Genomic DNA, 25701 nt, shown 5'->3' on the forward strand with positions numbered 1-25701 from the left:
AACCAAGGGGTAGGGGCAGAAAGTTCAGCTTATAACAAGGCCCCCCTTCTCACAGTTTTAGCTTGCATGTGGAATTCTAGTTAATTTGTAGCACAGGAAAATAACATCCACGCCTGCTGTAATAAACAGAACCTAGAACCAAGAACATCAAAGATATTGTGATGAGTGTCAGCAAAAAATGGGTCACAAAACAATTGTGCTGTGGCTTGCTTCGCAACCATACTAATGATAAGCAAACAGATTAAATTACAATAGGGATATTAACAACTGAGAGAGAAACTACCAAACTTTATCTTTTGTCTAATTCAGATTTCAATTTAAGATGTCCATGTTCTAAACTCCTGGCAATTATATGGATTGGCTTTCTATCAAAACATGGTTGATATTATCATCCCAGGAACATTATGTCGAAATAAAAAGGTATTTTCCGATTTGCCATAGTTTCCATCGATTAATTAATTGGTTTTCTAGAGACAGATGATCCCCAGCAGGTGAGTAGAGTATAGAGCTCGCCCCTTCCAGTAGACCCCCATGGGACCTCTGAGATCGTAAAATATGATTGGGTTTCAATGGAGAGAAAGTAATTATTTTATGGTCCCAGTCTTTATATGCCCTGGATTACACATGTTGTTTGTGGATTTAAATTATAATTTTTCAAGCAAAGAAAACAAAAAAAATTCCCGAAGAAGTTTGATGTTAGGTTTTGTGTGAGGCCGCTTTGTGAACTACAGCCCCTCGCTGCTCTCGACGCAAATGATATACGTCACCACCACTCTGGTACAGACATGGCGATCTCTCTGCACCACTTCACCGCTTTTTTCCAAGGGGAGGATAACAGCATCGAAAGGGTTGAAAACCATTATAAGTCGGTGCATGTGGAGAGTTTCAGTTATGCCGATGGGGAGATTGTCGGTCTTGTCCACGCCAGTCGCAGGGAGCGTGACGTCACATACGAGATGCGTAGTCTTTCTCATTGTGTTTTCTCTACAGCCTTTAACTGAACAATTGCACAATAAACGGTCAAACTCTTTATGTGAAAAATTATTATTCGGACCCACACAAAACATATGTGTAATCCAAGGCATTTAATAACTGGGATCAGAAAATAATACATTTCTTTCAATTTTCTCCCATTCTAGTTGTCCTCGCCCAGAGATCCCATGAGGGGTCTACCGGAAGGGGCGTACTTACGAGCGCTATACCTCCGGCCTTAGGCACAGAAACATCCGGTTCCAACTCTGACTACAGCTGCTGGTGACACGGGGCAGTGAGGCCAAATGCTGCTGGGACGTGTGTACTGCAGCAGCTGCGGTTGAAGCATGGTGGCCTCTACGAGTTCTCTTTTTTGCATTGGAAATTTACTTTCCTACCGAAATGACCCAGAAGTAATTGTAGGAAGGGTGGTTCGAATTCTAAAATTGCTTAGGAAAGGAGCCTCGACGCATCCTTTAACCCCCCTTTAGCATACGTTACTCCTTAGGAACCTTTTCGAAAGTAAAGGAGATAGTGGTATCCCATAATCCTTTACGGCGGCAGTATTTAAAGCAAAATGCCACCGACGAAGTTTACTGTGCATGGACCTATTAGAGAAGACTCTATGCGAGGACGCATGAGAATCGCGGTAAAGCAGAAGAAGACAAGAGAATAAAATAAAATTGATAATAAAGGATACCAATTCCAGAAACATTATTTGAATAGAAATTAATTAATTTATTGCTGGTTATTAAGCACACAATATACACCGTAAGAAAATAAAATGCCTACTTCACATTTAGGAAAGAGTACTGGGGGCAGTTAATTCCAACGTCAACATAAATTGAGCCTATTTTTTTTCACATTCAATTCAAGTGGATCTAAAGAGCGCTTGTTGTAGTCCAACTTCGGAAAACGGTAGTTCCACGCTAGAGACGTTAGAGGTCAGCAATACTCGCCGTCGCTCAATAAAGTCGGTTTGGACAAGTGGAATCGAATTAAATTAAAACAGTGCTGTCTTTTCATATGTTCGAAAGGAAGCACCTTTTCATCTCTCCTTGACCCGATGACGTTGTCCACAAAGGTTAAGGAAAGGAGACATAAAGGTTAGGAGATTTGACTATTCGTATCAAACCGCCTTTCTTACTTAGACCCGCCCACGCTGTCTGTATAGCTTCCGGACGGCGTGGGTGGGTCTTCGTAAGAAAAGCAGTTTGATTGGAGGAATAGGTTTTAGGTTATACTAGTGTAGATGATTAAGTTTAGGTCTTAGGTGAAAGATGGTTAATTTAAGATATTAGGTTCGGTATGGCTATGTTAATGGAATAGGTTATATATGGCCTAGTTTTTTTATTGGGTTAGAGATGGTTATATTCAGGTACTTGTATAGATATGGCTTTTTCATGTATTAGGTTATAGATGTCTTAGTGTATGTATTGGATTAGAGATGTTTAAAATTAGGTTAGAGATGATTAAATTGAGGCATCAGATTTGCATTATATTTCTGTAATCGATGTGTGTACCTCTAGCTGAACTGATGTATAGGTATCAGGTTGTATTATTTATTTTTATAAAATATCTGCAACATATCTGTCAGCGTGATTTCAGTCCAATGGGTTTTGTCATGTTAGGCAGAGGCCGTTTCCATTGAAGAGATTCTTAATGAACACTCTTAAGGGCCCAAGACATGCCCAATTTGCCCACGTGTTTACACAGGTAGGTAAATAATGTACATGGCTTTAATATCATTAATAAATGATTCAAGGCCTGTACCATTACATGGAGAAGCAATAGCCAAAGTGGACATGTTTATTTACTCATACGAACATAATTTGACAGAATTATAATTAATTATCAGACAGACAACTTAACACCAGGATATTTGACGTGAATAAACATCTAAAAGAAACATTTTTGTCCGTGGTTTGTATTTGTAGTAGGTATTTATTTGTCTTATATACATTCAGACACACTGATGTTTAAAAGTCCCTCTAGTAAAAACTCCTTCCTGAAATTACCCAACGTGAACGCGCATGCTCGTCACCGCGGAACTTTCGCATCACAGGCACCCTGTTATCTGCTGTGGGCACTGTTGCTGCTGCTCTGTCTTCCTCTTCTTCGGCTTTTTGGGAACAACTACTCGCATTGTCCACCCGTATACCTTCTTAAACTCCCAACAAACCACCCGAACCAGAAATGACCCGACTCTCCGTCCTCCGTCACGCGTGTCGCGGTCTGCGGGTCTCTCCATCACAACCAACCCGCTCAGGAGCTCCCGTCTTCGGCTCCGCAAAGAGATGTCCGTCGCTGGGTCTGACTGGAAACCGCGCTATGTTCCGCGGTGCGAGCACTACCCCCACCAGTGCCAGCTCCATGGTGAATAAGTACATCAAAGAACAAGAGGGAGCTGAGATCGGATACGAGAAGTGTGTGAGGTAAGGACTGGAGGAGACGGCATGTTGCCTTCAGACGTTTCCTGAAATCCAAATCGACCCGGTGTACTTATTGACTATTAAAACTCATTTAACGACCGTTTAAAGGACAAAAAAAGCCGTTTCAGTAAAATGCATGTCTTCCCCACATCACCCACGTGTCTTCACCACACCGCCCTGCCAGCTGATGTAACCCAACACAACTTTTTCTCATTTCCCTGTTGTGTATAAAAATGGATCTGAACGTTGTCGGTTGCGCGTATCTATTCCAAGATGCGACTTGGCTTGATTTTGGTGTAGTCATGACGATATTGGTGGGAATAACACGTTAGATGGGGTGATGTTGATGTTTTAGAAGGGATGTGGGTCAGTGGGTTACCTCTGCAGAAGCTGAATGATGGATCCGCGTCCTTGGCTCCTCCCACCCGGCAACTAGTGTCAAGTCTCCAAAATGGAGATTCTACATTCTAGATGAAGAAACATACAAACACACCATTACACCTTTTAGGCTGTATACATTTAATCAATGACGATTTTTCAGAGCCCTTTATCAGTGTCATTTTGTTGTCAGCTGTTTGAAGATGATAACTCTTAATGAACTAATTTCACTGCCTGTCGTAGCGATGTGCTGGAGTGCACCAGGGAGTCCCTAGTGGCTCTGCAGAGAGACGACCCATCGCTCCACCCTGTGCTGGCCATCATCCAGGTGAAGACCCACACGAACCCAGGGACCCATTGAACAAACATGCATTTTAGTCATTGTGAATAGACCCCATACGTCAACGTTGTTATGTAAAAATGGTCATACTGTCTAAGTGTTGAGAAAATATTCTCTCTGCCCTATGGGTATTTGTTAACTCAATGCGATGGTTAATTATTGTCATTGCCTCCCATGTGATACAAATATAGAGCCTAAATGACTAATAAGATTAGTTCTGTGTAATGCAATACGTTGTAATATCATGCACATATCACTGGTTATTATAGAGCATGTTCTACATCATGTGGTGAATATAAGAATAATAAGAATACTTTTTTGATATACAAGAAACTTCTGTTTATAACCCGTAGCAATGGTGTGCTTGTCTCTGGCCAAATATAATCAGCCTTAAACCTTAAACTTTGGAGTATTTCTTAACCGGCATAGGGAGACATTGTATTACCCGAATGTTAATTTTCTGTCCTAATTTATTGTGTTTTTAATTATATAGAGCGGGGAGGACGATGGCTTGCTGGAGGTCAACAGAAAGATGGCAGGAAAGGTACGTCTCCTTTTTATCTAAATTATTTCAAATGTATTTTATAACTTGATCCCTTTGTCTTCTCCAAAGTTTCTACCGTCTCTCACCCTTGCACGTTTGATGGGTTGTCATTCTAACTTTTGGCTTGTTTTCCTCTCTCCCAGATTGGACTGAACGTCGCTCAAATCTGCCTAACCAAAGATTGCACAGAGGATGAGGTTCGTAAAAACCTGTTTGTCCCAGTCTCTCTCGTAACCCATCCCCCAACCCTCGACACTCTCTCTGTCACACACACGTGTCGGCACACGGCCTGGTCTCCTGTCTGCTTCTGATTACTCCTGTCGGAGTGAAAGAGAAAAAACACGCTGAGACCAACTATTACCCAACATAAACTTCTAGGCTATGCTGGTGTCTGCATCGCATGTAGGCAACTTAACCCTAACCCCTATGAATTGTAACGGTCGCGATCTTCCATGATTCATTCTTAGTTTTCATTCATTCACAACACTTTGTGGTGCAACATTATTTAAGTCGGGCTTCTCAGCTGTGGAATCTCCTTTAACCAGCTGGAGGGTTACATCTGCGTCTGTGTGACCTTCCTCCAGCGGTCCTACTGTGCTAAGCAAAACCTCTAGGGGGGGCCTCAAACAATGATCAGAAATGTGGGGTTACACCTCGTTCCCTGAGGAGATATTACGGAGATGTTCGACAACCTCACATTAGCCCGAGTAGACGCAGCCTTCGGAAGGGGATTAAAATAAGGCTATTTGTACACTGGAAGGTCAACATAGTTTGATGATTTTAAACGTAAACAGACATTTTCATACATTTTACTAGTGCTGTCCTAGTTTGTGTTTGGCAAATACAGCAACGTGATTGGTCGAAAAACAAACACGAGGTGAAAGAGAGTGAAACGCCCGTTCACCCAGATTTGAGCTTTCTGTAGGAAGCTTGAGTTATTTATCTAAGGTCTGAGACTAAGGGTTTGGAGATGTACAAAATTCCTCGACTGAAGTCAGGCAATGCAGGTTCTACTCCCGTCCTCAGGGGAACTCTCCTCCCTTACCCCACCCTATAGCACCGGCCTTCTTCCCAGTCAAACCAGGTCGCTGAATTTACAATGCTTAACCTGGAGCTGTTTGAGGAGTGGGGTTATCTCCATCTTTCGGCTTATTCAGTAACCCATGTCAACAATGGTTTTCTTCAAGTCAGAAACGTATAGTTTCCGCATGAGGGTGATGCAATGAGCATGAAGGTAGCTATCACGTACCTTCAGGCAGGTAGATGTTACTATTGCCGTCGTTGCGTTTCAAAATCGACAATTTACATTGAGAGCATTTAGCAGACTCTTTTCTCCAAAGCGACTAACCGGTTCATACAAACATTCACACGCCGACTGCGGAGTCAACCATGCTAGACGACAGCTAGCTCGTCAGCAGAAGTGAGGGTGAGGCGTCTCGCTCAGGGACACCTCGACCCTCAGCTGGGAGGAGCCGGGGATCGAACTAGCAACCTTCCGGTTGCAAGGCAACCTTGAAATGAAACGAAGACCGGAAAAACCTTTGCCTTCTTGAACGAAACCCTAATCCCAGACTCTGTGTCTGTGTGTGTTTTTGGCGCGCGCGTGTGTGTGTGTAGATCGTGGACGAGATGTCGAAGCTCAACGAGGACCCCAGGGTGCGCGGTGTCTACCTCCACCTCGCCCCCCCCCTGCTGACCGGTCGGGTGATCAGCACCCTCGCCCCGGAGAAGGACGTGGACGGGTAACTCGGGGACGCTGCTGGGAATTATCACCGTTGAGTAAAATAAAACATGTGATGTAAATCAGTAGACCCGTGAGTGGGAAGAGTGGAAAGACACCCTGTTTCATTAAGCTAATTAGTCGGGTCAGTCAAAGGTTTCCACAGGAAGACTGATGGTCTGGTTCTGGTGCCGAGAGCTCCACAGTGCTGCCCCCTCAAAGATACAACCATGTTAAGATGTTTAAGTGGCTTAAACATAAGGCTCCTGTCTGTGCTTTGAGCCTTGTTGCATTTATCTGTTTTAGACAGATGCAAGGAACCGTATGACATTAATTTCCCTATTTCTGCCAATATACACAATCTCTCTCACACTCAATCACTCACTCACTCACTCACTCAATTGGTGGAAGCTTTTACCCATATGTTTTTGCAACACAATGAGTCTATACATTTGTAACACGGGTGCGACCCCGGTGGGAATCGAACCCCTAACCCTCGCGATATTTCTTCAATGGGCTTCCAGTTGAGCTAGACATGACAATCCCAATATTAGACACAACTAAACAAACCAAAAAAAACTTGATGTACCAATCCTGTCGGCACTTCCTCATGAAGTCCTCCCAGTCTTAAACCTCTGCTCATCTAGTGTCTGTTCCGCTGGCCCTGCAGGGTAGCCGATCTGAACATGGGTCGGCTGGTGAGAGGAGACCTCAGCGAGGGCTTCGTGCCTGCCGAGGCCATGGCCGTCATGGAGGTTCTGGAGAGCCACAGTGAGTTCCACCCCCAGCCCCCTGTCGTGGAAATATCAATCGTAACTATAATATACTGTACAATTATATACAAATAATAGAAACCCTGTTTAGATACACGTCAATGGAAAATACATTTCTATACATTCTCCTTGGATAGTTTGCATTTGGATTGACACTGTAGCCATGACTGCTGCCTGTATCGTCCCTTGATTATTGTCCTAAAAATAAGTGTCGCAGCGGTTCAGAGTTCACAACGGGTCAAAGGTCCGACCGGAGTGGAGGGCTATGTGTTCATACACTCCTCCAGAGTTTCTCGACCGCAGGAAGGATTTAGCAGGCAGGAGAAATGTTGTGATTCTGAGTCGCTTCAGGGCAGGGGAACCGAGGGTATTCTGTCCTGGTATTGAACACCTTTGTGGCCCCACAGGCGTGTCCTCGGAGGGGCAGACGGTGGTGTTGGTGGGGGGCGACGGAGCCGTCAAAGTGGCCCTGCGCTGCCTGATGGAGAGAAGAGGAGTGGTGACTCTCAACGGCCACAAAACCTCGGAGATTCTCCAGAAACAGGTGTGTGTGTTTGTGTGTGTGTGTGTGTGTGTGTGTGTGTGTGTGTGTGTGTGTGTGTCTTATTCTTCATTCTGAGTTTCCATTTGCATCATTTTCATGTAGTGTTCATTACTGACCACATGGGGGCAGTACCTACATGTCTTTTGTCACTACAGCATATTTGCTTGCTATGCAAAATGAAAGCTTAAACAGGCTTCCGATTCAAAATACAGATCGTTTGTTCAAATTCTCTTTAAAAGAAAAAAAGAAGATTAAAACAGACTATTCTCCATTTTGAACGAGTTAAGGTATATTTTGAAGTATTTCATTCTCCATAATCAACGCAGAATCCATTTAAACCCTCTCTCTCAGGTGAAGAAGGCAGATGCTGTGGTCTTATTGGGGGCGGGGCCGGCAGAAGTCCCGCCCACTTGGCTGAAACCAGGCGCTGCCGTCATTCGCTGCGACTCTGCGTTGACCTCAGGTAGCGCAAAAGCCCCATGTGTCAACAAAAACAACAACAACAACAGTCTTTCTCTGGTTACCTGTCATCAAACAGAAGGCCGTTGTAATCAGCCATTGTTGTTGTTCTGCTTGGTTCATCCAGATGACCACGATGCAGAGAGGACGTCGCCGAACGGCCTGGCTCACCTCACTGCAGCGTACAGAATGCAGGCATGTCTCACACACCGTGCTCCACCTAGTCTGACGCCACCAGACCAATCCGTGAATGCGTACTAGTCTTGATCCGCTGTCCATTTTTCGAATCCCAATGGGTGTCCAAGGGTCCAGTTTAGTCGAGAGGGTAGAGCGGCTTGGGATAATCTGAAGGTTGCTGGTTCGATTCCCGGCTCCTCCTAGCTGAATGTCGAGGTGTCCGTGAGCGAGACACCTCGCCCTTACTGCTCCCTTTCGAGCTGGCTGTCGCCTTGTGTTGGTGACACGGCCGTTGGTGTGTGACTGTGTGCGTGAATGGTTGTAAGGCGTCATCGGTCAACCCGATATGTGTGTCCTTGTTCCCTTCAGAACGTGGTGCTGGGCTCCTGCCGCTGGCTCCAGGAGCAGCAGTACCAAGACTGGACCCTCCGCACCCTGAAGCTGCAGCCCCTCACCCCCGTACCCAGGTAGGCCGTCGCCTACAGAACGCAGCCCTAGCACAAATACACCAGAGTACCGTCGAACACACACAGAGGGCGCTGCTGCCCACAACACATTTCCATTCATGTAAAGTTAAAGCGACAGATTCGATTAGACACATTTCAAGATTATCATATGAATCTATTCAAGCTTTTCTTACTTTTACAGCAGTAGCCCGTTTGATCGCTGTGTATTTCCGTCCTCGCTGGTTTACGTTCATTGGAGGCAGGGTCCACTCTTGACAGTAAACGACGTGTTTAAATAATACACTAGACGAAAACACTGTCCAACGTCCAGAGAAGACGGTGCTGACAAGTAAAAATATGGTTAAATCTATAGGGTGATAATTCATTAGTACTACTGTTATTTACAACCTGAGGTCTCTGAGGGCCCGTCCTCATCGCTGACCCCTGGAGGCGGTCGGCTGCCCTCGCAGTGATACAGACTGTACCCTGACTCAGCTGTTTCTGTCCCCTGGTCCTGCAGTGATACAGACCGTACCCTGACTCAGCTGTTTCTGTCCCCTGGTCCTGCAGTGATACAGACGTTACCCTGACTCAGCTATTCACCGTGTCCTCTCCCCTGGTCCTCCAGTGACATAGACCTTACCCTGACTCAGCTGTTCTGTGTCCCCTCTCCCCTGGTCCTCCAGTGACACAGACCTTACCCCGACTCAGCTGTTTCTGTCCCCTGGTCCTCCAGTGACACAGACCTTACCCCGACTCAGCTGTTTCTGTCCCCTGGTCCTCCAGTGACACAGACCTTACCCTGACTCAGCTGTTTCTGTCCCCTGGCCCTGCAGTGATACACACCTTACCCCGACTCAGCTGTTCCCCCCCTGCCCTGCCTCCCTCACCTTACCCTGACTCCGCTGTTCTGTGCGTCCCCCTCTCTCCCTGGTCTTCCAGTGACATCCAGATCTCGCGGGCCCAGACCCCCAAGTCGGTGCAGCAGCTGGCCCAGGAGATCGGCCTGCTTCCCGACGAGCTGGAGCCTTACGGCCGCAGCAAGGCCAAGGTGCGCCTCTCCCTGCTGGGACGCCTGCAGGCCCGGCCCGACGGGAACCTGGTGCTGGTGGCCGGGTGAGTCCCGCGGCCGCCGAGCCAATCGGATCGTCCTCTTGATTCAGAGAGAGCCACTGGTCAAAAAAGCCAAATTACGCATGCACACATACATACATACACATACACACATGCACGCATACATGCATTTATGCACGCATACATGCATTTATACACACACACGCACACGCACACGCACACGCACACGCACACGCACACGCACACGCACACACACCTACCTACCTACCTTAGGGTTTCGAGAAGACAAAAGGTTTCCTGGTCTTATATTCATTTCACAGTCTTTGTTTCGTGGTCGAAAGTAAAACACAACCATGGTGTAAAATCGAATAAATATCGAAGTACACATGAATTATAGGTCAAGTATTATATTATAGTGTTTAAAGGTATGCATCTCTGAACAATAAGCCTCATCTCAGCCTCAGTGTGTCTGGGTAGCGCTGGTATATCGGCTTTCACAAAGAAAAGGAATTTATCCTAATTGAAAAACGTTTCATATCTGTTTCCAATTTATAGGTTAAACCCCAACTTTCCATGCCAAATAACACACACACACACACACACACACACACACACACACACACACACACACACACACACACACACAAACACGGAAAATTCTTCCTTCGTCGGGTCAATCTTTTCCGTTCCCATGTGGCGTCTGGCTGTTGTGGGGAGAATTGATTACCCACAGTGCTTTGCGAATGACGTCCACATTTGTCATGTTTCAACACTCGGCCACAGCTGTACAACAACGGGGCCTGTTTCCTGCCCGGGAGATAGCCGGGATCCTCAAGGCTATAACACAGAGAGTGTGTTCGTAGTGACGTTACGCCTGTTGGCAAAACACAGGGAATCTGATGTTTTTCCAGGCTTTTGCGGTAGCGATGTCAACACCGTGCATCTGAACGTGATGACGAAAAAGATAGAGACTGAACGATTTGCTGTACTATTATTGTTCGAAAGCCATTGCTCCCCAAGTGCAATGTTAAGTAAGTCACAGAGTATTAAAATGGTGGTTGTAGAACCAGAGAAGCAGAACCTCATGGATGTTCTCATCGCGGTACGGCTAGAGAAAACGCGGTACACAGACTTGGGAGTCTCTCATAGGCCGATAAATCCAGTAGAAGTGGAGATGAATGTTCTGCGAATGCTTTCTCCAGGACATAACTTAAGGGTGGGTGTGTGTGTGTGTGTGTTTGAGGGAGTGTGTTTGAGAGATTGTGTGGGTGTGTGTGTATTTGAGGGAGGTTTTTTTTTTTGGGGGGGGTGGGGGGGGGGGGGGAGGCGTACAACTGCCTTTGACCTCCAAACCACACCGGGGGGGGCGAGGGTCGTCATGGGAACGGCTCACACCCCTATTCACACGCTGACATGCGTACAGAGCTGGGTTGTGTTGGAAACAGGGGGTTCAACAGAATATCCCCCCGTCCCTCACCCACCCGTACCCCTCGTCCCCCTCGTCCAGCATTCCTGTGCACACGCTCTGTGATCTGATGGCGATGTTGCCTTTCACTACCCCCCCCCCCCCCCCCCCCACACCCCATACGAACACACACACTGACACGCGCATACATAAATTGACACACGCTGACACACATGCACACACACTGATGCGGACCAACTGACACACACACACACACACACACACACACACACACACACACACACACACACACACACACACACACACACACACACTCTACTCTTGAGCAGCAAGAGGGTGGAGGGGGGGCCTTTCTAGCCAGCAGTAGGCATGCCTTTGAGTGTCGCTGCCAAGGAAACGTCCAGTCAGTCCAAAAGAGGGAGAGTGAGGGGGAGAGAGAGGGGGGGGGGGAGAGGGAGAGAGGTGAAATGGGGGCGGGGGGGGGGGGGGTCTGGAGATAAATGGAGCAGAGACCCTTCAAAGCATTCTTTCTCCTCCTCCGTCGCTTTCCCTTTCTTCTTTGCACCCCCTGCTCCCCTACTCCCCTACTCCCACACCCACACCCCCCCTCCTCAGTCCTGTCTCTCTCTCGGAGACACCTCCAGACCCCGCCCTCACCGCCCCCCCCCCCCAGCGGTCTATGCTGGGGGCCCCTGCTGTATCGATGACTCCCGGGGGGGGTTATGCCTCAGACGCTGTGTCCCCGACCCGGGGCTGTGTGTGGTTAGGGCCTACACACAGGGCCTGCAGAGCCTACAGAGTCACATGCCGCCCATTACGCTTGCAGACGGCCACCGCACACACACAAACCAACGCACACGAAAACAACCGCCGCTAACCAGCTTAGACCAGATCCCGTGAGCCCAGTCTGCTTCGGCGTTTCCACTGAGATGTTGACCTAACCTCTTCCTCTGGTGTGTGTGTGCGTGTGTGCGTGTGTGTGCGTGTGTGCGTGTGTGCGTGTGTGCGTGTGTGCGTGTGTGTGCGTGTGTGCGTGTGTGCGTGTGCGTGTGCGTGTGCGTGTGGCGCAGCATCACCCCGACTCCGCTGGGCGAGGGGAAGAGCACGGTCACCATCGGCCTGGTCCAGGCCCTCTCGGCCCACCTCAAGCTCAACTCCTTCGCCTGCCTCCGCCAGCCCTCCCAGGGGCCCACCTTCGGGGTCAAAGGTCGGCGACCCCTGCTTTGTTTTTTTTTCAAACTACGCCTGGGTGTTTTTTTTTTGCGTTGTTTTTTGTCGAGGGTCATTAATCGGCAATGCGCTCTGGTTTGGGAGAAATTCAACAAATATGACAAAGACTTCTTTAATAAACGCCCTACTGCAGCTTTAATTCATACATCTTAATAATATATATTGCCATGCTAATATTTTAAGCATTTGTTTTTTTTTAAGTTTATTAGCATCTGTGGAGGGGGGTCCCTCACAGATGACCTCCTCTTCCTCCTCCTCTACATACTCCCTGTCCTCCTCCTCCTCCTCTACATACTCCCTGTCCTCCTCCTCCTCTTCCTCCTCCTCCTCTACATACTCCCTGTCCTCCTCCTCCTCCTCCTCTACATACTCCCTGTCCTCCTCCTCCTCCTCCTCTACATACTCCCTGTCCTCCTCCTCCTCCTCTACATACTCCCTGTCGTCGTCCTCCTCCTCTTCCTCCTCCTCCTCTTCCTCCTCCTCCTCTACATACTCCCTGTCCTCCTCCTCCTCCTCCTCTACATACTCCCTGTCCTCCTCCTCCTCCTCTACATACTCCCTGTCCTCCTCCTCCTCCTCTACATACTCCCTGTCGTCGTCGTCCTCCTCTTCCTCCTCCTCCTCTACATACTTCCTGTCCTCCTCCTCCTCCTCTACATACTCCCTGTCCTCCTCCTCCTCCTCTACATACTCCCTGTCCTCCTCCTCCTCCTCTACATACTCCCTGTCGTCGTCCTCCTCCTCCTCCTCCCTGTCCTCCTCTTGTAGTCTCACTGCTGCCTTCCTCCTCCTCTGTTCCTAGGAGGTGCTGCCGGGGGCGGCTATGCCCAGGTCATCCCCATGGAGGAGGTGAGTGACCCACAGCCCACCACCACCACACACACTAGAACATGCACACGCACACACACACACACACACACTCACGCTCACACAAAAACACTCATGCTCACACACACACTCACGCTCACACTCACACAAAAACACTCACGCTCACACAAAAACACTCACGCTCACACTCACGCAAAAACACTCACGCTCACACTCAAGCTGGCGGGCTAACTGTGTCACAACAGAACGGCGCCCGCGACCAAAGGCGCCTTCCCACGGAGAACAGGGGGCCCGCGGCCTCCTGGCCAATGAGACGCTGGCTTTTCATGTACCAAACCCCCCCTGCCCCCCTCCCCTCCTCCAATCCCCTCCACGGGCCCTAACAAGGTTAAAAAGGCCTTTTTATCATCCAACGGTCATGAGTTATGCATCATAATATTTTCACAAACACGGGCAGAGGGGCTTTTATTGTTGTAAGCCGTTGTTGTGGGAGGGCCCGGGTGCGACGGGTGTAGTTTCGCCCCCCCCCCACCCCTGCGGGTGGGGCTCTCGTCTCCATCTTCTTTGTGCCCCCGTCGCTGCCGTCGGCCGGGCAGCGGGGTAGCACGCCACGCCTTCACTTTCCCCCGGCTAATGGATGATAAGTGCATGCGGTCCTTTTTCATACGTTCATGTTGACGGACGTGGGGGCCTGTCGGGGCGTTCACGATGATTAATGTTTAGACCGTGAGCATGGAGTTTGGACCGTGAACATGCAGTTTAGACCGTAAGCATGGAGGTTAGACCGTGAACATGCAGTTTAGACCGTAAGCATGGAGGTTAGACCGTGAACATGCAGTTTAGACTGCAGTTTAGACCGTGAGCATGGAGTTTAGACCGTGAACATGCAGTTTAGACTGCAGCTTAGACCGTACACATGGAGTTTAGACCGTGAACATGCAGTTTAGACGGTAACCATGCAGTCTAGTCCGTGAAGATGAAGAGTAGACCGCAAGTGTGCAGTTTAGACCGTACACGTGCAGTTTAGACCGTACGCGTGCAGTTTAGACTGGAAACGTGCAGTTTAGACCGTACACGTGCAGTTTAGACTGGAAACGTGCAGTTTAGACCGTAAACATGCAGTTAGGACCGTAAGCGTGCAGAAGACGGCTAGCGAGCTAAAACACTAAAGGATAACACGTGTGGTTATCCTCCAGGCCACCGTACTCCTGTACTCTGATGTACTGCAATAGCCCCGTGTTTGTGTGAGTTACTGCAGAGGTACGGAACGTTAGCTTAAGACCGTAGCATCGCTAGCACAACCCCCTCGGCTATGTCTCACCTCCTTCCTCCCGTAGTTCAACCTCCACCTGACCGGGGACATACACGCCATCACCGCCGCCAACAACCTGGTGGCCGCCGCCATCGACGCCCGTATGCTGCACGAGGCCACGCAATCGGACAAGGTGCGTGGCCAGCGATGATGATGTCACTGCCACTGTGTTTGGCAGCCTGATGTCATGCAAGTTGTTTTTTTTAATTAATATGGTGGTCATAAATCAACTGATTTTGGGCTTGGAAAGTGGCGTCTGTTAAGTATCGACCTGTCAATGGTTCTACAGCGTTACCAAGAGCTTTATTCGGTTGGGCAGACATTTTAATGAAACGAGTCTTTCAAGGGGCCGCACCACGCAGAATAAGTTAATCCAATTTGGCTCCTCGATTGATGTGGATGCCGGACGGCAATATTGGAGCCCTCAGTACCACCACTAACCGATCAAGTGTACAAATAAACACGCACAGGAACCGGGAGGCAAATCAAATCAAATGCTGATAAACAGACTTTGGAAGGTCAGGCTGTAATGTGGAAACAAGTAGCTGTATTACAATGGGGCTGTTACCGGTACGGTCCTACCTATTCTGCAAATAGACATTATAATTGCATATTATTGCACAATAGTGCAGTGGGCAGAGTGGTGCTGCCTATGGGGATTATATTAATAAAGGCTAACGGTAGATAAGGGCATGTTAAATGATACAGTAGAAGTAGTAGTACCAGTAGCAGCAGTAGTATTAGCATTACTATTACTAGCAGTAGTAGTAGTAGCAGCACTAGCAGTTATAGTACTTGTAGCAGTTATATTAGTAGTAGTAGCAGTACTATTCCTAGCAGAAGTAGTAGCAGTAGTACTAGCATCAGCCGAAGTAGCAGTCATAGTATTAGTAGTAGCAGCACCAGCAGTAGATGCAGTAGTAGTAGTACTAATATTAGCTCTAAAAACAGCAGTAGTATCAACATTGCTCATTGTGTGTTTCCTCCTCAGGCCCTGTACAACAGGCTGGTCCCCTCCGTGAACGGCGTCCGAAAGTTCTCCCCCATCCAGATCTCTAGGCTGCGGGTACGTAAACATGGCCACGCCCACTCCGATAACACCAGTACCACCACTACCACCACCACCAACACTGTGTGTTCTCTGCACCACCGCCCTCCTCCTCCTCAAGGGTTCGTCATACACCACCAGTCTCTGTGTGATGAGCTCCGCTGATTTTATTTGTAGTTCATTCCAAAAGCCGCCACCGGGGGGCCTCAGTGAGCCTGGCCCCGGTGGTCCACCTGCGACCCAGCGTTTGAACATGTGTTCCCCATCCATCCTCCCCTCTCTCTGACGGTCTTTTGTGGGCCCTGGCTCGTCGGTGTGACAGCCCAGTGAGGCGTTTGTTACCGACCGCTGACAGGCGTCATAACAAAACGAAACGGTCGTCTCTGGAAAGGAAAGTGTGAGTGCGTGATTTGTAGTTTGCTTGTTTTCCCTTTTTGAAAACACCCACACGGACGAAACAGCGTAGCCAACTCGGAGCGGGTTGGAGTCGAGGAGTTCAGGCCCGTGGGTTTCACGGACGCATTGGGGGGGCGGGGTGTTGGCGGACGCTGCTAGTCCCAGAGACCCGGACCGAGTGACCCTGGCCCGGAGCGGCCCCCGGTCCGGGCGGCCTGCGGGCGGCCTGCGGGCGGGGGGACCTCCGCTGATTGGTGACCAGCTGCTCTGGGTTCTCGGGGGTGTTGACTCCGTGTCGGCGGACCACCGCAGTGCGGAGAGTACCTTGGCGGAGCGGGGAGGAATGCAGAGAGGAACGCTGTAATTTAGCTCGGTCTCACTCACCAGAAATATGGTGTTTTGAGGGGGGGGGACATCTTTTTTATTAAATCTGTCGAAATACCCAAGATTATTTGGAAAGGATGTGGAACTCAAAGTTGCAAAATATTAAAGAAAACTCAGGCCAGTGTGTGTGTGTGTGTGTGTGTGTGTGTGTGTGTGTGTGTGTGTGTGTGTGTGTGTGTGTGTGTGTGTGTGTGTGTGTGTGTGTGTGTGTGTGTGTGTGTGTGTGTGTGTGTGTGCGTGTGTGTGTGTGGGACAGAGAAGAGGGTGGCGACTGGGTGATGAAGAGAAACTAAATAATGAAATGGCAGCGATAATGGGTACTTGGATGAGAAGCTGGTTCCAATAGTAACTTATACAACATAAACATTCTCTCTCCCCCTGCCTCTCTCTCTCCTCCTCCCTCTCTCTCTCCCCCTCCCTCTCTCTCTCCCTCTCCCCTCCCTCTCTCTCTCTCCCCTCCCTCTCTCTCTCCCCTCCCTCTCTCTCTCTCCCTCCCTCTCTCCCCTCCCTCTCTCCTCCCTCTCTCTCTCCCCCCCTCCCTCTCTCTCTCCCCTCCCTCTCTCCTCCTCCCTCTCTCTCCCCCCCTCCCTCTCTCTCTCCCCTCCCTCTCTCTCTCCCCCTCTCTCTCTCCCCCTCCCTCCCCTCCAGCGCCTGGGTCTCAGTAAAACAGAACCAGCCTCCCTGACGGCGGAGGAGGTCCGCTCCTTCGTGCGGTTGGACCTGGACCCCGCCAAGCTCACCTGGCAGAGAGGTAGGCCTGGAGCCCGCCGCAATGCATTATGGGTTGATGCTGTGCAACCTGGCCTTTTAATGGGATAACGCCTCCGGTTTGTTTGGGTTGAAACAGAGGCAGTGGTGGGTGGGGTTAGATGGGAGAGGGTGGGGTAAGATGGAGGTGGGCGGGGTTTGTTGGAGGTGGGCGGGGTTTGTTGGAGGTGGGTGGGGTTTGTTGGAGGTGGGTGTGGTTAGATGGAGGTGGGTGTGGTTAGATGGGGTGGGTGGGGTTAGATGCAGATGTGGGGCTAGATGGGGTGGGTGTGGTTAGATGCAGATGTGGGGTTAGATGGGGTGGGTGGGGTTAGCTGGAGGAGGGTGTGGTTAGATGAAGGTGGGTGTGGCTAGATGCATATGTTGTGGTTTGTTGGAGGTGGGTGCGGTTGGATGGGGTGGGTGGGGTTAGATACAGATGTGGGGTTAGATGGGGTGGGTGGGGTTAGCTGGCGACAGGTGGGGCTAGGCAGAGGCGGGAGGGGTCAGAGCGAGGTGGGTGTGGTGGGACTGGGTGTTGTGGCTCGGGGGCCGGGTGGATGGTGTGGTGTGAGCTGTGTTGTTTTAAGGTTGGCAGTGGGAGCAGCAAGACATGCTGCTCCAGTGAATGATGAGGTATTTACACTCTGAGGGCCCCAAGGGGCCCCGTTTAGCAGAGGAGCCCCGCAGATTAAAAACAGATTTACCCTGTTTGTGTGTGTGTGTGTGTTTGTGTGTGTGTGTGTGTGTGTGTGTGTGTGTCGTCCCTCCCTCCTCTACACACACACATTATCAGTGGGTTAGGGCGAGTGTGTGTGTGTGTGCATGTGTGTGCGTCCTCCCTCCTCTACACACACACACACACATCTTAATTGGGTTTGTGTGTGTGCGCGCGCCCCTGTGTGTATGTGCTATTGTGTGTGTGTGTGTGAGTGCGCGCGTCCTCCCTCCTCCACACACACTTATCATTAGTGGGTCCGGGTTGGTGTGGGTGCCGTGGGCACGGCCCTGGTCCGGCTGAAGTGTGAAGCGCTGCTGAACGCACGCACGCCACGCACAAACACACACACACACACACACAGCTCGCCTGGAGGACTTCATGTAAAATACATGACGGGGACCCTTATAGAAACAACAGCCTGCACGGGATTGTGTGTGGGTGTGTGTGTACTTGTTGACAATGAGTTACCAGATCTTGTGTGTGTGTGCCTGCCTGTGGTGTGTGTTGACGCTTCTTCTGTGTTGTTGTGTTGCAGTGGTTGACACCAACGACCGCTTCTTGAGGAAAATCACGGTGGGCCAGGCCAGCACGGAGAAAGGCCACAGCAGAGAGGTATGTTGTTGTTGTTGTCGTTCCATTTCTCCCTCAAAGTCTCGCCCAGTTCAAACTTCTGCAGTCAAGATCTCCGTAGTCTTGGGTGTTTCTCGTGGTCCTCCTCTCTTCCATTGGTTCTCTCTGGGTTTGTAAGATATAGATTTGTGTGTCTCAACACAATGTGCCTGACAGGTCAGCAACTATGTCCTATGATTTGCCTTCTGATTGGTATTTGACGAGGCGTTGTGGAGCCACGATGCTGGCTAATCCAAAACCAGGTCAAAAGTTGTCTTTTAATGTTCCCTCACTGTTAAATGTGGACCCCTAGTTCAGGAACCGGTGTATTTCACCAAAGGGCTCTCTCCTGACTACATGTTGAACATGTTGGACATTTCTCACAGTTGTCTCCTGTGAGGACCAGAGATCTTTTGTGGATCGATCGCGAGAGAGTCGTTTTCATTCAGGACCTGTAGAAGACACTTTTATCCAGAGCGACTTTACGGTTGTTAAACACATTCACACACCGACGGCGGAGTCAACCATGCAAGGCGACGGCCAGCTCGTCGGCAGCAGTTACTCTGAGTTTCACTCCGACAGAAGGTCCTTGACTCTGAGACCGGACACCTTTTTAGTTGCCTGCAGAACTCAAACAGATTATCTAAACTGTTGGCTAAACAACGGTTTTATGGGGGTAACATTTAATGCTTGAGTTATTTGGCAAACAATGCGGGAGACAGTGAGGGAGTTTTTGACTCTCTCCCCATCACTCGCTGTTAATCTTAAACTCACACACACACACACACACACAACCCCATTCTTATCTCTATCATCTGAAATGCAAGCTCTCTCGCCCATTTGCCCAGCCTTTAGTAATAAGGATGGCTGAACGAAATCCCGCAAATAAACACTTTGCCTCTTTGGGAAGTGAGGGGGCCTAAGTGAAAGCAAATGTTTAAAGAGGGGGGAGAAGAAAAAACAACAGCCCTTTGGGATCACACACACACACACACACACACACACACACACACACACACACACACACACACACACACACACACACACACACACACACACACACACTGAGAGAAAGACTGCTTGGTCAGCATGTGCTTGCGTTTATGTGCGTCCCTGGAGTGGTATTCCTCTGGCTGGGTCCCAGCAGCAGATACAGTACGGCCCCCCCGGTCCTCACCGCCCTGACGGGGTGGGGGGGTGACCGGCTGCACGTCGTGGCTCGTCTTATGTTTCCACTTGACTCTTTTAATTATGGTTTCATTTCGTGGCGTTTCATGGTTTCAACATGAGTAAGGAGACTTCTCATACACACAGATATATCAGGTCTATCACTCACTGTGTGTGTGTGTTTCTGTTTGCGTGTGTGTGTGTTTTGTGAGGTGCGTTTAGGAATGTGATGTTTGTGAATAACGGCCTTCTGGGATACGGAACCTGACTTGGATTTCGGCCAATCAACTTCCGCCCCAGTGCTCGGCTTGGCTATCACACTATTATTTATGCGTGTGCGTATGCGTGTGTGCATGTTATTGGGGGGGTTTCTGATTTATACTCCTATATGGCACTTTTCTCAATCGTTCCATGAATCAAGTTCCACCGCGACCCGATGAAGAAATGCTTAGCTACTACGTTAAATGAACGAGACGTTATATCGCGAAAGTCTATTGAAGGTCAATGTGAACTGTGCTATTTCGTTTTATATGTCTTTTTGTAAGACATGAAACAATAAATAACACGTTTGTGGGCTGGTTTAACGTGTTGCACACCGACGGCGCAACTTCATCATCCCCACTCACACACAGCGTGTGTGAGTTTCTAACCGTGTGTGTGTGTCCGTGTGTGTGTGTGTGTGTGTGTCCCTTCGCCTCCCCCAGACGGGCTTCGACATTGCGGTGGCCAGTGAGATCATGGCCATCCTGGCCCTCGCCGACGGCCTGGGGGACATGAGGGTCCGCCTGGCCCGCATGGTGGTGGGAACCAGTCGCTCGGGACAGCCAATCACAGCGGAGGACCTGGTACGTATGTTTTGTGTATGTGTCCGTGTCTGTCTTTCATTCATGGAGATGCGCCGCTCCCGACCTCAAAGAACGTGAGGGTCCGCCTCTGTTCTTTGAGGTGCAAGCCCTTCCGAGCCCTGGTTTGACCTTTGACCCCATGGGGAGGCAGGAGGGATACCCCCCCCCCCCCCCCCGTATCGGCCCACCACTTGGTACAGTCCAGTGTTAATATGTCCACATATAGGCATAGAAACCTCCTTCATGAGATCCGGAGAGGTTGAGGGACGACAGACCGTCCTCTGAATCTGCGTTCGGTGTAACCTCTGAAAAACATCACGTGCGCTACAGTGGTGTTTTTTATTTGGTTAAACTGAATGTCCGTTGTTTTCTGTGCTTCTGCTAAACATGGTCGCCCGGTAACCGATCATTTCCCAACCTTGGGTGTTTTTTCTCTCGGGAGTGGACACACACACACACACACACACACACACACACACACACACACACACACACACACACACACACACACACACACACACACACACACACACACACAGCGTGGCTCTGCACAGCCTTAACTCAAACCCTTTTCCCTCCGGTCTCGGTGACCGCACCGTCCATGTCCGCCACAATTACCCCTCTCGCTCGGAGGTCCGACATTCCCCAAATCATTCCAGCTTGTGACCCTACGCTGCCGCGCATACCTGACTAAATACCTGGGAAAACCCCCAGAATCCCGTCCGCGACCTCTCCTGTTCTTAGAGCAGACGCCCTGACTTCTCTCCTCCTCAGCTAATTTCAGGTTGGGATCCAGTCGAATGTGTTCTCTTCCTACCCCCCCCCATAATGCCCCCGCGGCCCCTCTGCCCCCGACGGCCCCGGCGGGCTCCTGACGGCTCTGGCCTGTGTTGTTCCAGAACCGGGCCTCGGGGCCCTCGCACCGTGACGCTAGCCTTCCCGATTAGCCACGCCGGGAACAAGCACGGCCGCCGTCAACGGGCGACACTGTTCCCTGGGACCGCGATCGCTCCTGAAAGGGTGTTTTTGTGTGCTGGAAATGTGTGCCCCTCCCCCCCACCGGGGCAGGAAACATGAACTCTAGCAATTGTTGGGAGAGAATGACATACTCCATGTACTTATCAAGGAAACGTTGGCCTTGCATTAAACGGTTTAAAATAGGGATGTTAAGTGGGATCATTGTTTTAGAGTTCCTGATGTATTGGTACAGCACCTCTCTGCTTTAACTGGTGCCTAATGTTCCGGTCTGTCCGTCTTCCAGGGCGTGAGTGGAGCCCTTGCTGTGCTGATGAAGGACGCCATCAAGCCCACCCTGATGCAGACCCTGGAGGTGAGTACCGCCCCGTCACACCCAACTCACGACTGACACACACACGCATACACACACACTCACAGTCACACACACACTTCTGGTGCACCAAAACGGGTGTGGTCGAATTCCACAAAGGGACGCCTGCTGACGGCTTCACACGCATGTGTGTGTGTGTGTGGTTTCCCACGTTTGAGCGGTTCACTGAAGATAACAATTACGTGGTGGGCATTTAGCAGATGCTTTTATCCAAAGTGACTAGAATAAGTACATTTGTCAACAATATATCGCTGTCGGCACAGTAAGGATGTTTCTTAGAACCAAGCGCAAAGTACTTAAAATCGCTAGGTTAACCCATTCCCCGTACACGACAGAGATGGCTAGTATAAGTTGATCAAGCTTTAACCAGATCATAGCCGTGATTGGCCGGCTCGGTATCTCCTCCGCGCTCTCCCTCCTCAGATCCTGGCGGCGTTCCATTGTTTTGTCAGAAGTCACTCAGGTTTTTCTGCTATCTTTGCGGTGGCGAGAAAGAAGAAAAGGGGTTTGTTTTCCAGGGACAGTATCAGGAAGCGGGCTGAATGCTCGTTTTACGAGGGGGGGCCCCCGGTCATAAGCTAAGACCCTCACGTACTACCGCCCCCCCGCCTCACGGCTTTCCCACCAAGACCGAGTGCTGGAGCTAAACCCTAAACCCAGGTCACGGCCGGGGTCACGGGGAAGAGGGGCCGACCGACGCGGGGTCGGGAATGTCTCTCCCACAACACGACGCTCCGGGCGGGGTTAACCCAGCGCAGGGCCCCCCCCCCCCCCCCCCTCTCTCCCATTAGGCGGGGGCGGCGAGGGGAGACGATCCCGAAGGGACAAATTTCCGCTGCGGAACAATGCGAGCGGCGCGGACGTTTCAGCAGCAGGATGATAAATAGACGGACGGACGGACGGACGGACGGACGGACGGACGGACGGACGGACGGACGGACGGACGGACGGAGCACCTCTGGGGTGGGGGTGAGGTGGGGCAACATGCTGGGGGCAGGTGGGGCTGTCAGGCAAGGTACAGCCCTGACATCCCATCTGGCCCGGCTTAAGGGATCGCTTTGGGCGGGGGAGGGGGGTGAGGGCTCATACCTCTCTCCCCCCCTCCCCCAAACCCGCCCCCCCACCCAAACCACACCTCTTGCACAACATCTGGCTCTCGTTCCTTCGTGCCTGTGAGACCTTTTCTTTAAGGTTGGACACACACACACGCACACTCATGCATGTCACCTAGGCTCACTCAAGGTCATTCGAGATGCTCCACCGGCTCCCTCGGAGAAGACGCCCGTCCCAGAGGGGATGGAGGGATTTACCGGAGGGGGGAGGAGGAGAGTAGGCGAGAGAGAGGAGGAGGAGGAGGAGGAGGTGAGAGAGAGGGAGTGGTGGGGAGGCAAAAGAGTGGGAGGGGGAGAGGGTTTGTGAAGATTGAATCCACCGTTACAGAGCGGCCCCCCCTGTTAAAGACGAGAAGACTCCATCAGGCCACGCGACATCCCCTTCCAGAAGAGTTTGGAGAGTCATGATGGACTCTTAATGGACCTTATATATGGTTAATGGTCCACATTTATCTAGCGCTTTTCTAACCAGTGGCCCCTCAAAGCGCTCTACAATATCGCCTAACATTCACCCATTCATACACACATTCACACAACAACGGTCGGGTCAGGTAGGGTCAGGTGTCTCGCTAAGGGCCACCTCGACGGTCGAGGGTCGAGGGGCACGTCGACGCTAGGAGGAGCTCGGGATCGAACAAGCAACCTCAGGTTACCAGCCTTCCTGCTCCACCCTCTGTGCCACATTCCGCCTCTCTTCCTCTTCGATCCAGCTCCTCGCCTTCAGAGGTGTAGAGGTCCCCGTGCCAAACGCCGAGGGCATCCTGTTCATCAGGAGAGCCGCTGGGGCTGATGGGTCAGCACAGCAGCAGCGCCAGGCTCTGATTGGCTGTCGGTCCAGGGGGCAGATATTGACGTACTTTCGAGGGTTTTGGAGAAGGGAGGAAGCGGCGCGGTTCTGTGTTTTGACAAACCTCTTCCTGTGTGGTTTTCCTGTGATTCTGGCCGGGGGTCTCGTATCTGGACGGACCAGGCCCTGGGAGTCCATGAGAAAGTGTGTGTGTGTGTGTGCGTGTGTGTGTGTACATTGTGCATGCACACATTTCCTTTATATGTTATGGGTCTTGTTCCTCGTACCCACGACCTGTTGCTCTCTCGCAGCACACATCGGGGTCCTCAGGCCCGTTTACAGATCTCTACGGTGACAGGTGTAAACAATGGGGCCCTTGCATCAGAGTGCATCATGGGATTTTCGGTTAGCGGTACTCCACCATATTGAGAGGACTCGACTTCGCACTAATGTAAAATCCTAAACCAACTTTAATCTGAGCTCATGAGGAATGCTCTGGCAGGTTCAAGCACAACATCGTCCCCCCATAATGATAAATCATTTGATTTACATTTAGGGCATTTTATGCAGACACTTTTATCCAAAGCCACTTACAATAAGTACATTTGTCAGAAGAAAGAGAAACAACAATATAGCTCTGTCAGTAGAGTAAGGATGTTCATAGAACCAAGTGCCATACACGTACAATTGCTAGGGTAACCCATTCCACGTACACAATAAAGATACCCAGGATAAGATGTCACACACAATGCACAATACACAATGCACGATGCAAAAAGTACTATTATTAAGTGCCAGGACGTACAACATACAATGAGTGTGGACATTAAGTGCCAGGACGTACAACATGCGTATAAGTGCATGAGAGGGGTGTTTTTTTATTCCCTATGATCACTCAACAATAACCAAAAAGCAATCACTAACAACACTTTACCTCACCTTCCAATGCTCCTATGCTTCCAAAATGGCGGCGGCCATGCAGCGTAGCGTGGTGTGATACCTGTAGGGGGAGCTCTCCAGGTCATGGGACCATTCCGTCGCCTCATTACAGCTTCTCGGTGGGGCCCTGTGAACTCTGACCCTCACACATCCTGCCTGTGTCTGCCATGGCAGGGCCACTAAGGACTAGTTCCTGTGGTTCAGAAAAAGGACCCGGGTTCGATTACCAGTCTTGCATGGCGGAGCTGTTGATGGGCCCAGGATTATTTGGGTTGTCTCCCGTGTGATTGTTTGTGTTTTATGGCAGCAGCTTTCTAGGGACCCAATGGTACTTTCCAGGGACAAGATTTGATTGTTTTTATGTGTTTTAGACCCTGTTATGAAACCTTGCCGATCCCAGATTTCCTTGTGTAAGCCGGCAGGATTACTACATCCATGTTGTGATTAAAAAGGAAAAAATCCCATTTGATATACTTGGCAGTATGGACTTGAACCTGAAGTCTTCTTCCGTCGCTTAGAAAGATGGAACACAGTTTTTGCACGAACACACACACACACACACACGCCCACAAACCAGTGGGCAGGCCAAAAGATGTGTATGTTTATATACATGCCGTCAGGGTTTAGGAGCTGTCTAATGACAAGCCAGTGAAGACAGCGCTGTTGTTTCCGCAGATGTAAACCCCGACTGTTGAGTGACGCTCGCACAGTAAATAGTGCCGACTGTAGTCACATGCATTCCACGGCTGTGACATGTGGCTCTGCGGCTTCATTTAAAACACAGAGCAGGTTTACCATACCTGCAAGCTATTGGTGTTTTATTTTAACAACAATGAGCTGCCAATATTCAATCTTAATACTTGTAAATATTGTTACATTTCCACTTTGCGCTAATCTCTAAATCTGCCCCCCTCCCCTCCCCAGTGACTGAAACAACAGCGTA

The 25701-nt window shown here is 50.1% G+C and overlaps 1 protein-coding gene across 1 annotated transcript in view; it reads left to right on the top strand.

Moving 5' to 3' along the window:
- The first annotated feature begins 3040 nt into the window (after window positions 1–3040).
- Window positions 3041–25701, top strand: part of mthfd1l (methylenetetrahydrofolate dehydrogenase (NADP+ dependent) 1 like) — a 45447-nt gene continuing 22786 nt past the window's right edge. The window contains exons 1-19 of the mRNA XM_079753925.1: window positions 3041–3407; window positions 4026–4110; window positions 4616–4666; window positions 4810–4863; window positions 6284–6408; window positions 7057–7157; window positions 7567–7703; window positions 8055–8166; window positions 8290–8357; window positions 8709–8806; window positions 9728–9901; window positions 12356–12492; window positions 13318–13364; window positions 14681–14788; window positions 15647–15721; window positions 17132–17234; window positions 18487–18563; window positions 20432–20572; window positions 21834–21902. Coding sequence (XP_079610051.1) covers window positions 3169–3407; window positions 4026–4110; window positions 4616–4666; window positions 4810–4863; window positions 6284–6408; window positions 7057–7157; window positions 7567–7703; window positions 8055–8166; window positions 8290–8357; window positions 8709–8806; window positions 9728–9901; window positions 12356–12492; window positions 13318–13364; window positions 14681–14788; window positions 15647–15721; window positions 17132–17234; window positions 18487–18563; window positions 20432–20572; window positions 21834–21902 — 2001 coding nt within the window. The 5' untranslated portion in view covers window positions 3041–3168. The remainder of the gene's footprint in view (window positions 3408–4025; window positions 4111–4615; window positions 4667–4809; window positions 4864–6283; window positions 6409–7056; window positions 7158–7566; window positions 7704–8054; window positions 8167–8289; window positions 8358–8708; window positions 8807–9727; window positions 9902–12355; window positions 12493–13317; window positions 13365–14680; window positions 14789–15646; window positions 15722–17131; window positions 17235–18486; window positions 18564–20431; window positions 20573–21833; window positions 21903–25701) is intronic.

This window comes from Pollachius pollachius (assembly GCF_949987615.1).
Source record: "Pollachius pollachius genome assembly, chromosome: 16".
NCBI classification, from domain to species: Eukaryota; Metazoa; Chordata; class Actinopteri; order Gadiformes; family Gadidae; genus Pollachius; species Pollachius pollachius.